General features: G+C 37.6%; 1 protein-coding gene across 1 annotated transcript in view; it reads left to right on the top strand.

Annotated features, from left to right (window-relative positions):
- The window catches only part of LOC145785322 (uncharacterized), a 36,088-nt gene extending 24,044 nt beyond the window's left edge, over positions 1-12,044 (top strand). Inside the window, exons 6-8 of the mRNA XM_082596982.1 lie at positions 11,175-11,437; positions 11,669-11,851; positions 11,940-12,044. Of these exons, the coding sequence (XP_082453108.1) occupies positions 11,175-11,437; positions 11,669-11,851; positions 11,940-11,993 (500 nt within the window). The 3' untranslated portion in view covers positions 11,994-12,044. The remainder of the gene's footprint in view (positions 1-11,174; positions 11,438-11,668; positions 11,852-11,939) is intronic.
- The last annotated feature ends 300 nt before the right edge of the window (positions 12,045-12,344 follow it).

Genomic DNA, 12,344 nt, shown 5'->3' with positions numbered 1-12,344 from the left:
TTCAGATTCAAAGACCGGCGCCGGTCAAATAGCCACTGCCTAAAATTTACTTAAAGGTTTATTTAAAAAACATGTTTTCAAGAAAAACTACTTGGCTAGCAGAATTTTATATGCAACTAAAAAACACTGGTCTACGAAAAAAGAATTTATTTTTGCTCCAAAACTTTGAAGACTGATTTAGAGTAATTTTGGGGTGCTGAATCCGAATCTGACCTCAGATTTATCCTATCACGTGAGGTTTTTGAGATATAATAACAACAAATTGTTACTTTTATCAAAAGTGGAAGATTTGGCGTTGCGTTTACTACCAACATAATTATGCAGTGCTATAAGGAAAGGTTAGTGTTAGACAGTAGCGTAGCCAGGAATTTTCAATGGGGGGGTTTTGACGACCCAGCGGCGGGGGGTCTGGGGGGCCTCCCCCAGAAAATTTTGAAAAATTACTTTGAATTTGGTGCATTCTGAGAGCATTTTCAACAAAAATGTGGGTATGAATATTCCTGTAAAATGGTGCTGTCCGGTGGCATAGCAAAAGGATAAGATCATGTTAATTTTTCGGAAATAAAGCTAAGTCTCTATGTTTTCTTGTTGCTAATTCCTGGCTGAGATGTTTGAATGTTTGGTATTGGCAAAACTCGCTCTTTTAATGCAGTTTTGTTTAAAATTAGGCAATTTGTTTTAGACTGAAAGCAACATTCTCAATATCGTGACGTCACACGCGTGCCAAAGGGGGGGTTGTAACTCCCAAAACCCCCCTCTTGGCTACGCCACTGGTGTTAGACAGGCCAAAACAGCCTAAATAAGGTTACTGGACAAGCATTGACATAGGCCTGCTTAAATCTTTGTGGTTTCATGCAAAACATTGACGGAGGAGGGGTTCAGTTATACTTTTAGCTTCCCTTTTAGTTTGTTATTACTGCCTTGTTAATAATGTTGCTTAGACAACAAATTGGTATCAAAATTATAGTCGGTGGGTGTATTTCAGCTACTTATGCACCACATGGCCTGGATTTCTGGATATAGCACAATGTGTATGTGTGATAAACTCAACATCAAATTTTCCACTTTTGACAAAAGTAACAATTTGCTGTTATCTCACAAACCTGACGTGATAGGATAAATCTGAGGTAAGAGTCGGATTCAGCACCCCAAAATTGCTCTAAATCAGTTTTCAAAGTTCATAGGCCTAGAGCAAAAATCGTGTAGACCAGTGAGTACACTTTCAATGCGGTACCTTTTTAATTTTGGTGGCTGATATTTGCAAATAAGCTTACCTACAGTATATATATACAACTTACGCCTGTATTTTAAAACCCTACTCGACTTCAAGTTTGACTCACTTCAGATGTAATGCAAAACTGATTTTACAAAATGCATCTTTTATGATGAATGAAGCCCAGCAATTGGCTAGTTATGAAACATCAAACTAAAGCATCATTTTGGTACACCGTGTTTTGGTATTACACTTTAGCCTACTTCATGGGGTCGAATTTTTAGTCAAGGCCGACTTGAGCTCAAGTAAGGTTTTAAAATATGGCCCTTAATGTCTTCATTTTAGATACTACAACCAGCCTATCAGTTTTCTTCACAACGGCTCATCATGCTCATGTATCTTTTACGTGGACCACCATTTCTCATAACTTCCACTAGCCAATTTAATGGTTGCCAGCTGGTGCAGCTTCCACTACTTTGGGATACAAGTTGGCGAGCTAGAAGCTGTCCTTTTAAAGTTATTGAATTCACCAAATTGATTATATTTTATTTAGTCTGAGCTAGTTAACAGCAAATTGCTTAACATCAGATTTTTGGGCAAAAACATCAAACATCAAAAAGTTACCCAAAAACATCAAATTTGATGTAATTACATCAAGAGTGGCATCGCTGGCGCGAAAAGACTTTTGATATTGCTGGAGCTCTTGGCAATTATGACGTATACTCTAGCAGTGTTTCCACTTTTTGGTCATTTTAAAAAAAATAAAAAATAAATGAAAATTGGACTTTGGGCCTCGCCAGCGCCCTTGAAAACAATTGTTTTTCGGTAATTTTTTTAAAAATGTATTCTTGAGTGTTCAGTTTACGCATTTTAATGCTTAATTCCAGTTTGAAAATTTTATTGGATATGCCTTTAAGCCTAGATTTTTTTTATAAAACAGATTTTTAGTTTTGGACTTAAAGAGCGAAATTTAAGCTGCCGATTCTGAAACGGTGCGGAAATACCATCTTTCATTGGTCCACTATTTGTCTGAGCGTAAAACGTATTGACCTGGAATAAATTGCGACCTTAACAAATTAGGTATCGTTGGAAAGTTTAACTCCTCTAGATTAAGATTTTTACTCTCCTCCAACCAGAGACCCTTGGCAAAAAAGTTATGGCCGTTTTTTAAGCAGCACCTTGCGCCGCTAGTGGCGAAAGTGCATTTTTCCTTTTGTGCAAGTTTCTAGTCTCATTTTCAACTTTTTTCCCTACGTGTATAAGAAAAAGACAACTCACATTTGACAAAATATTTTTTATATTTAAATGACGTCACTCTGACGTCATCAAATTAAAATTGCTTACTTATTACTCCCAGCAACGAGATATAACACAATGAATGGAAACTCCTCTTTTTGCTCTGTTTTACGTGTCGGCCGTCACGCTTCACTACAGACACTTGCGCAGTAGCTTAAACGGACATCACAAGAGTTTTAGATGGGATGTTCCTTCGATTTTATGTGCGTTGAGCTCTACCACTGAGCTATCTCACCGCCTAAGGTGCTTGGCTAATTAGGAATATAGTTTTGTACCATGGGTAAGGTGCTATCCACATGTTAGGCTATTTTTAACCTATTATTTAACATTATGTTATTGTCAGAAGCCTAAAATTAAACTCTAGTGCAGCCCTAAAGTTAACCCAGCCAGGCTACTGTTAGCCTGTCAGCAACTTAATCAATTTTGAAGGACCTGAATTTCTAATAAGCCGTCTAGACTAGCGTCGTAAGTCTTACAATGTTTTTAAAACCTTAGGCTATAGTCTTGCACTGTTGCTAGTTGAATCGTGAAATTATAATAATAATAATAATGATAGCATTGATATCTCCTTAAACACAGTCTGCATTGTATTACAAAAGCTGAAGTGTTTTCGAAAATCCACTTCCAGCCTCAGCAAAATTTTCATCAGAGTAGGACTTGGCTTCAGTAATGTTCCGTATTCGTCGTTTTGTAGTGTGTCAATCATAGATGAACCCGCTGTGCAACTGGTGTCACTTTCTATTTAGACAAAATGCCTTGTTGTTCATCTGTGGCACTGCGCTTCAATTTTCGTAACACGTATCCCCCAATATATTCTATTATGTGTATTTCATCAGTTGTAAGCACCGTATTAGTCGTTTGTTGTTGTTGTGAAACTTTGCTATTTTCATCTCTGAAATGTAAATTTCAAAACGTTAATGTTTGTGTATTGAACATAGATGCTGGCAAGAGTATTTAATGGTATACAAATCGTAAATTCGTGCTATTTTTTACGGTAATGTAGGCAAAGTTAAAATATGCATCTTGCCCCGTTTTATGCATCTTGAGTATGTCTCATTTACTGGCTGGTATAGACAATTGCGTTATCTATTTGGCGACTTTATATGAAGTTTTTGGATATCGACCAATAAATACAGACTGATTTAAGACAAGTTTCGTACTTGAATTTAGACGGAGAGATTGGGATTGGCTCAGTCAACAGCAATCCCACGAGATCACTGGATAAGCATATTAATCATTGAAGGCAGTTTCTGAAATCTGGCAGAACTGTCGTTCGTCGTACCAGACATGATTGAAATAAATGTAAATCACTGTTGATAAGCTACACTGGTTAAACAAGCTATAGCATCGGTATAGAATGAAAATGCCACTATATGTTTGGTTTTTACCTCAGAAACACATCAAGCAATTTTCTTGTTTGCTCCACTGCTTCCATACGTTGAAGTTTTCCGTGAAATAAACCTGGGATCACTTCAATTGCATCACAGCTAAACTTGTGAAAAAGTTCGCTCCCATTTGTGGTGGATTCGAATGCACGAATGTAATATTGAAGAGCTGCATCAGTGAAGTTATCAAGTGAACCACCAATTTGTAACCACATCTTCTGTACTGTTGATTCAGACACTAAAAAATACAAAGTGTGTAATGAATACTACATGTAGTGGCGGATGTCCCGGTAGCACCTTTTGAAAGTGTACCACAATACGTTTCCTAAAAGGAAACTTGTCTACAAATTCCCAAATCAAAGACATCTTACCGTAACCAAAATAGAGGATTCAAACCAACGACCTCCAGTCTTCTGGCCAATAGCATACTCTCTACGCCATGTTGGTTGGTCGAAAACTCGATCTTAGCAACTATATTATTACTATCCTTTTCCCTAACCCTCTGATTGGTCCATTCCCTCTATACACCTATGTAATGGTACATTTTCAAAAGATGCGTCCCGGTAGCTTATGTTTCCATTATATATTGGTGTAATGACGATATTCAGTAGAATCAGGGCTCCCGAGAGGGGGGTCAGGGGGACCAATGCCCCCTCTGCAAACGAAAACGCGATATATGATGTCTTAGTTGCAACCTGAAGGGGGTATGGGCCTCCGTTTCAAGAAATTAGGGGCCTCATTTTGCTATTTTGACGTCTGGAATGTGGTCTAACAATTTCCCCTTTTTACGTCGATTCGACGTAGGCAGGTGTTGAATAGATGCAATATTTGCGATATGTTTTAATTTGGCAGACTGGATATGCCTACCACAGCAATTGTTACACACAAGTGGCTGACTGCAGTCAGATTTTAACGTTGATCCGTCGTCGCCAGACGTAGAAACAATGTGTAAATGGACGATTCAGGCTATAAAGTTGTCTTGCCGGTCTACAGGCAGGTAATATGCGGAACTGTAGTACCATACCTTTTCTGGTGTTATTACATGTGTTTCCAGCGTGCTTTGACTTGACATGAAAACGCAATCCCCCATTGGTTTTGTAAGTTTTCGGACATAAGTGAGATCTGCAAAAATACCGGATAATATATCCAAACAATTTTATTCAGCTTTCAACACACAACTGCACAATTTAATTAGAGGTGCGGAGGTCCTTTGAAACGCTTTCTTACCCAAATTCACGTTGCACTGTAGACGCGCTCGTTGAAATGGGAATACTTTGAAATTCTTCATCTTCGATTATTTCCACAAGATACTCGACGGTTAAATTATCAGAACTGTTTTCCATTGCACTGTTATAAAAAGCCAAACTTCTTCTAGCCCTGTTGGTTGTTTATAACTGGATAAGATAAACTTTGATAACCATATAGCCTACAGTCAGTCGTTTTGTATCGTATTTCGTAGACCTTTGCTACCCTATACTAATTTAATATTGTTGTTAGCAAGAGCCTATGTATTTACCCTGCTTATTGACCTGTAACTTCCTGATTAACCTACTTCAAAATTTCACACAATAATCTGAAAAGACAAGCGGTAACGAAAATAAACTTTTAAACCACCTAACAATAATAGGCTACTATGGTCGGAACAGTCCAATTGCTTCGTGGTATTCGCCGTCACTTTAGCCTTGCTTTAGTGCATTCTTAGCACGCCGTACACCCGTACGGTCGCAGTCTGTAGCCTTCCATGTGCAAGCAGTGAACCATGAAACGTACGACGTAGAGAAACGAGAGAGATAAAAGAGAAACACTAAGAGAAGAGTGAGTTTCCACTCATTGTGTTATATCTCGTTGCTCCCAGCCAACGAGATATAACACAATGAGTGGAAACTCCTCTTTTTGCTCCGTTTTACGTGTCGGCCGTCACGCTTCACTACAGACACATGCGCAGTAGATTAAACGGACATCACAAGAGTTTTAGATGGGATGTTCCTTCGATTTTATGTGCGTTGAGCTCTACCACTGAGCTATCTCACCGCCTAGGGTGCTTGGCTAATTAGGAATATAGTTTTGTACCATGGGTAAGGTGCTATCCACATGTTAGGCTATTTTCAACCTATTATTTAACATTATGTTATTGTCAGAAGCCTAAAATTAGACTCTAGTGCAGCCCTAAAGTTAACCCAGCCAGGCTACTGTTAGCCTGTCAGCAACTTAATCAATTTTGAAGGACCTGAATTTCTAATAAGCCGTCTAGACTAGCGTCGTAAGTCTTACAATGTTTTTAAAACCTTAGGCTTTACTGTAACGCTTTACGCAGACTGATGTTGTTTTTCTGAACATCACCAATGACTTTGAGCTTTAAAATCTTCGTTTTTTGATAGGTACGAATTTTAAAATATAGCTTGCAAATGTGGTTTACAATATATGACACAATGTCCCAGTTGTTGGTTAATAAATACAAACTGTTTATATCAATCTCCTTAAACACAGTCTGCATTGTATTACAAAAGCTGAAATGTTTTCGAAAATCCACTTCCAGCCTCAGCAAAATTTTCATCAGAGTAGGACTTGGCTTCAGTGATGTTCCGTATTCGTCGTTTTGTAGTGTGTCAATCATAGATGAACCCGCTGTGCAACTGGTGTCACTTTCTAGTTTAGACAAAATGCCTTGTTGTTCATCTGTGGCACTGCGCTTCAATTTTCGTAACACGTATCCCCCAATATATTCTATTATGTGTATTTCATCAGTTGTAAGCACCGTATTAGTCGTTTGTTGTTGTTGTGAAACTTTGCTATTTTCATCTCTGAAATGTAAATTTCAAAACGTTAATGTTTGTGTATTGAACATAGATGCTGGCAAGAGTATTTAATGGTATACAAATCGTAAATTCGTACGCACAACACAAAATACGGTAATAGTTTTATTGCAGCCTGATACTAATATTGCGCACAGATGTCCAATTCTGCAGTAAAATCTTGTGTGGTGTGCAATACGCCTAAGCAAACATCACACTTTTTCCAAGACAAAGGGTGCCCAGAATGACTCTTCGTACCCCGAGTGAAAATTTCTCTCAGAGGCCCTGTCTGCATGTACTTGACTTACCGTAGTTGGCCAAGTGTATCTGCAGGTTTTGCACTAAAGCTTGATAGATCAACAAAATATTGCATTGTTATTGGGGAATCTCATTCAGACTAGTACTCAGCAACGTTTTAATTTCTTCTTATTTAATTAACTGTGCACCAATACAGTCCCAGTATCCAACCTTTTCAATAACAAATCTCTTCCAGCATCAGCTATTTGCTCACGTGTAGAATCTAATCTACCAAATACACCAACAGATTGTTGAAATTCTTCCTTCTTCAGGTAATTAAACATGTTTAGCATTCTTCCTTCTTCAGGTAATTAAACATGTTTAGCTTTCCTAAGCAACAAGACAGATGAAATAATTAATCATTGTCACAAAATAATGTGTGCGTTCACTCCATAGGCTACATTCATTGGCATTACAAATAAAATTATTACAATATTAGAATAGTGTTTAGTGGATTCGGTAATGACTGCCATTTGAATTCTTGCATATCTTTTAAAAGCTGATCAGAAAATGGTAAAAATGTACTTTCAGACAAGCATGGTAAGCAGTTCAGAAATGAAGAGTGGGGAAAATCCAGAAAATACTGAAAGCAAGATTAAAATGTACTGCTACCACAGATGATTAATTATACTGGTACCTTGTTGATATATTACAGAAGTTATTATTATCACATCCACTCCAAGCATGAGTTATTATTATCACATCCACTCCAAGCATGAGCAAACAGCATGTAATTTAGCACCTCTAGTGAGTGGACAATGTCTGAAATCTTCCAGTACTTCAGCTCTCTTTGACTAGAATCACTATTCCGATCAATATTATACTGAAGTAAATTGTGTTTTGTTTGTCACTCCAATGATGACATAAAAGAACTAAGATGTCTGTATCATCAGCAGCCACAACCACGGTGTTGATTGTAGATAATTGTAACACCCTATTCACAATCAGAGTATCAGCATTATGTTGAGCTTGATATACAAACAACCATGAGCTTTCAAATGCTCAAATAACAGTTTAATTAATTGCTCTTTGTTGTTTGTATTGCGAAGAAACATTTCACGACTCATTGTTACCAAAGCATCTTGTGAAATTGCTACATTTGCTGACAAATTGCTTCCACGCCTGCCTTGTTCGTAAGTCTTTGTTGACTTGTGGGTTGAGTATCCATCAAACACAATGCTGATGATGGGGTATTTTCCATACCGTCTTTGTACAAATGCACAGTATTCTTTTAAAACGTCTCCATTGTCTTTTTAAATCTTAAAACGTCTTTTGAAAACGTCTCCAGTTTGTGCACCAGTGCACTGGTAGCTTATAACAGTGGTCTACTACTACTACCATACTGCATTCATTGGTACAAATACTTCACATCTGCATGCAATGCCATTTAAAATCCAAGATGTTAAATGAAAGAGAACTCAACTAAAAGAACAACAAAAAACTCAAAAATTTAATATAAGCTAGACCAGGGGTCACCAACTGGCGGCCCGCCACACTGTTATGTGCGGCCCGCGGAAGGTATCAGCGCACAAGTAGGCTACTTTTCTTGAAGTGGTAAACAGCATGAAGGCAGAAAATACTTTCCGGGAAGCATGTTTTCGCTTTGTATACGATTCCACCGACCGACCAATCAGATTGTAGTTGTAGGTAGGGGTCGTTTAAAGTTGTTCCAATGCGATGTCCAGCCACATTGTCCCAGTGGTTGATTAAAATGTCTGTTTTCTAATTTCGAAAATGTCTGTGAGCATAGGGTTGCTTATTTTAAGTTTGTAAATGTCTTGTAAACACTAGTGTGCATTTCACCATTATTGGGTTTCACGAGCAGTTTTCCTTTATGCAAGTTTTTGTTGGCAAAATAGGTCGGTGTGCCAACTCAATTTATAATAAATTGGAAAAATATTATATATAAATTTACAGACTTTTTCTGGTATGAAAATATTTAACTTAGTACTGCAAAATGTTGTTAACAATTCTTGCCATGCTAATAAGCACCGCAAGGAAAGACGGTTTTATAAACTCTCACAAAAAGGATGAAAAACCGATTCATTGCTTTTTTAGAAGGAACACTGTTCATGAGTTACGATAGAAACGTTTTATTTTTTGGTGATTTTCTCAAGCGTTTGTTTCATGGTGCCAGGTTTCTTTCTCCCTGTTGTTGGAGCCTATTTTTTGCTGATATGTTTGCAGGTCACTATTGTTGCCTGTATTGCGATGTGTCAAATATTTCCTTGTTTACCGAAACTGTTAATTGCAAGATATCTTTTGTAAAGCGAAGTGACGATACCACTCTTGCTTGGCGATGAATATTGTGATGAAACCGCTCGCCTAACAATAAGTGCGCAAACAAGTGGCCTCGTTTATTAGGCAATGTTAAAGAAGTCAAAAGTGTTGTTAAAGGAGCTTGGCCTGGCAGTAACGTTATTCGACTAATTTTGTTGCTGCGGTATTCTAAGATAAATATTAACAACATGTAATATAATACTAGGTACGAAATGCGTTCTTTTCTAGCACAAGAGTCAACCTACCTAAAATTTTGTTAGTGCGGCCCGCCACAGCTCTCCTAAGTGCCAAAGTGGCCCGCATGCAAACAAGGTTGGTGACCCCTGAGCTAGACGAGTAGACATGCTGCATGTAAAGAACATTTAGGCCTGTTTCCTTTAACATTCATCATAGCCTAGCATACACTGTTACAGACCTAGTGCACCTGTGTATCTCCTGCTTCCCGGTACCGTATATAACGTTTTGACTTCTGTTGCAAACCAAATTAAATGAATATCCTGACATAACTTACCGATAATGATGTTCTTGAAAACACTTCCCAAAACAAATTAAACTAGGCTATAGGCTTGCCTGGTACTCCGTTCTGTGATATTTAGGCTAGTACTGCAGCCAGTGCAGAGTGGTAGATCAAGAATCTTTGCTGTCACACACCTACTCAGTAGGCTACTGCCTAGTTACTTACAAACCTCATGGCTAATAAGCTGGTCAGTGGTCACCGGAGCAATTTCAACAGCCAGAATTTTACACGGCTTGCAGACCGTTAGCCTAATCATTCTGCTACAATTTCAACCAAGTTTCTGTTGAAAGTATAGCTAGATTAGCTGCGCCACTAGCGGCGCAAGGTGCTTCTTAAAAAACGGTCATAACTTTTTTTGCCAAGGGTCCCTGGTTGAAGGAGAGTGATAATCCTAATCTAGAGGAATTAAGCTTTCCAACGATACCAAATTTGTTAAGGTCGCAATTTATTCCAGGCGGCCCTATATTTTCGCATTTTACGCTAAGACTATATGCTGATACAAGAGAGAGCAACCCATTCGCAAATGTCTTACTGACTGGAATAGATCAAAGAATGGTAACCGACTTGTAAACAAGCGAATAATAGTCTTAATAATGAATAATAATGAATAACTCCAGAATATTTTTGAGAAAATTGTTGAGAGCCGAAACATCATCAAACAGCTGGTCACAGCGGTAAACCATAATATCTTCGTGGGAAAGTTGTAACATAAATTTCCCGCATCCGTTCGTCTGTATGCAATGACAGAAAGAAACACTCTTCTGAAAACGTCTATTCAAGAATTGTATTTCTGTAAAAATAGCCTCAAGGCTGTCGAAGAATGAAGGAAACACTGTACCCACTAAAACTTGTCACTAGAATACAAATTACTGAGATAAAGACGGAAATTTCGTCTAGTTGGTATAAGCACCAAGCAGACAGTTAAATATTCGACCAACTTTTCAAAACGACAATTCTAAATGAGAGAATAGATTGCAATATTCCAAACGCACGTAACCATCTTCTGTGACGTAATAATGATAAGCATTATGAAGCTATTCAAGCACCTGTTAAATTTGGCTTACACCATATCTCGTAATTCAAGATTTAGCGATGATGTAATGATAATGATAAAACTTCGAAGCCGTTCAAGACAAAACTTGTGATTTTGTGACCAGCTAAGAAAAGTCTACTCAGGTTATTTTCAAATTAGAACTTTGACTCAAACCTGAAAGTTTTGTTCAAAATGATTTGTTTATATTTTTGTTTGCGATATAAATGAATTAATGTTTTGTTCTTTAGTAAAAACTTGTGTTCAATGTTTGATTATTTTATGGTTAGAACCAAACTGTGGTTTTAGATGACAACCTGGTTAGCCGAGCTAATATTGATTGATATTATTCCTGCATTGTTAGATCACAATGAACGCTCCATCATCGCCATCACAAAGATCCTGAGGGAAGGCAACGACTTGGAAGTGACAGTCACAGCAGGACGTCATTTTGATGGAGGGAGGATACGGATGTACCCCTCCGCCACTCAGAATGACATTCATGCAGTGACGTCATTCATCAAGTCAATGCCGACGCGACTTGAACTCCTTGATCTGCTCGGATGCGGAATGAATTCCAATCGATTCCTTCTATGGAAGGATGCGATCAATTCGATGCCTGGATCCGTGAGTCATGTTTAACTTTTATAACCAACACATTGATTCATGGTCAGTTGTTACGTTGATTCAACGTCGCATTACGTTGTTTTAACGTCTCAGTTTCACAAAGTAAGTTCCAGTTTCTAATTTTAATCATTTTATAACAATTCTTGTAAACATAAAATAAATAAACAAAAAGTCACAACATAAATAAATTGTTTAAGTTTAATTGTTGCATCATAATTAATTTGTGTTTAGATTGTTCGGATGGATCTCCGTGACAACCGCCTATCTGTCGATGACGTCATCGAAGTGTTGCACAAAATTGAGGGGAAAGTTGGGATGTGGCAATCCCTCGATGATGGAGATGGGGAGGAGAGAGATCCGAACATGGAGGAAAGATCAAAGCTGCAAGAAGCATTGGATCGGACGGACAATAAAGTGAGAGTTGTTTACGTTGTATCAACGTTATAAAAATTAATTATGTCAACAGTAAATCAACGTCAATTATTTGCTTTGTCTTTTACAGAAGTTGAAGATCCAGGTTGGCCGCGGTCGTTTCCTCACGCACAAGAATCGATGATGTTTTTATTTATTTGTTGATGTTTATAATAAAATTATGTCATCCAGTGATTTTGTTTGGTTGAGTTAAAAATACAACAAACTGCTTGTTTACATCAGGTGACCTAACATCAACAAAAATGTTTATAATATTGTCAAACCAAGGTTTGTTTATGTTCTTCAACTTGAGGTCGATAAACATCAACAAAAGTAAGTTTGTTTATTTAACTTATTAATTTTTATGAAATAATTTCAAAGAAGAATTCAAATTAAATTGTTTGTTTACAGTGTTGCCAGATTAGATAAATATTTGTTTGTAAATTGAATTTGTGTCTGAAATCTGAAAGTAGCCATCGAGATGAGCCACATTGTA

Source organism: Aplidium turbinatum, chromosome 16, assembly GCF_918807975.1.
Source record: "Aplidium turbinatum chromosome 16, kaAplTurb1.1, whole genome shotgun sequence".
Taxonomy (NCBI): domain Eukaryota; kingdom Metazoa; phylum Chordata; class Ascidiacea; order Aplousobranchia; family Polyclinidae; genus Aplidium; species Aplidium turbinatum.
This window is presented reverse-complemented; position numbering and strand designations above follow the sequence as displayed.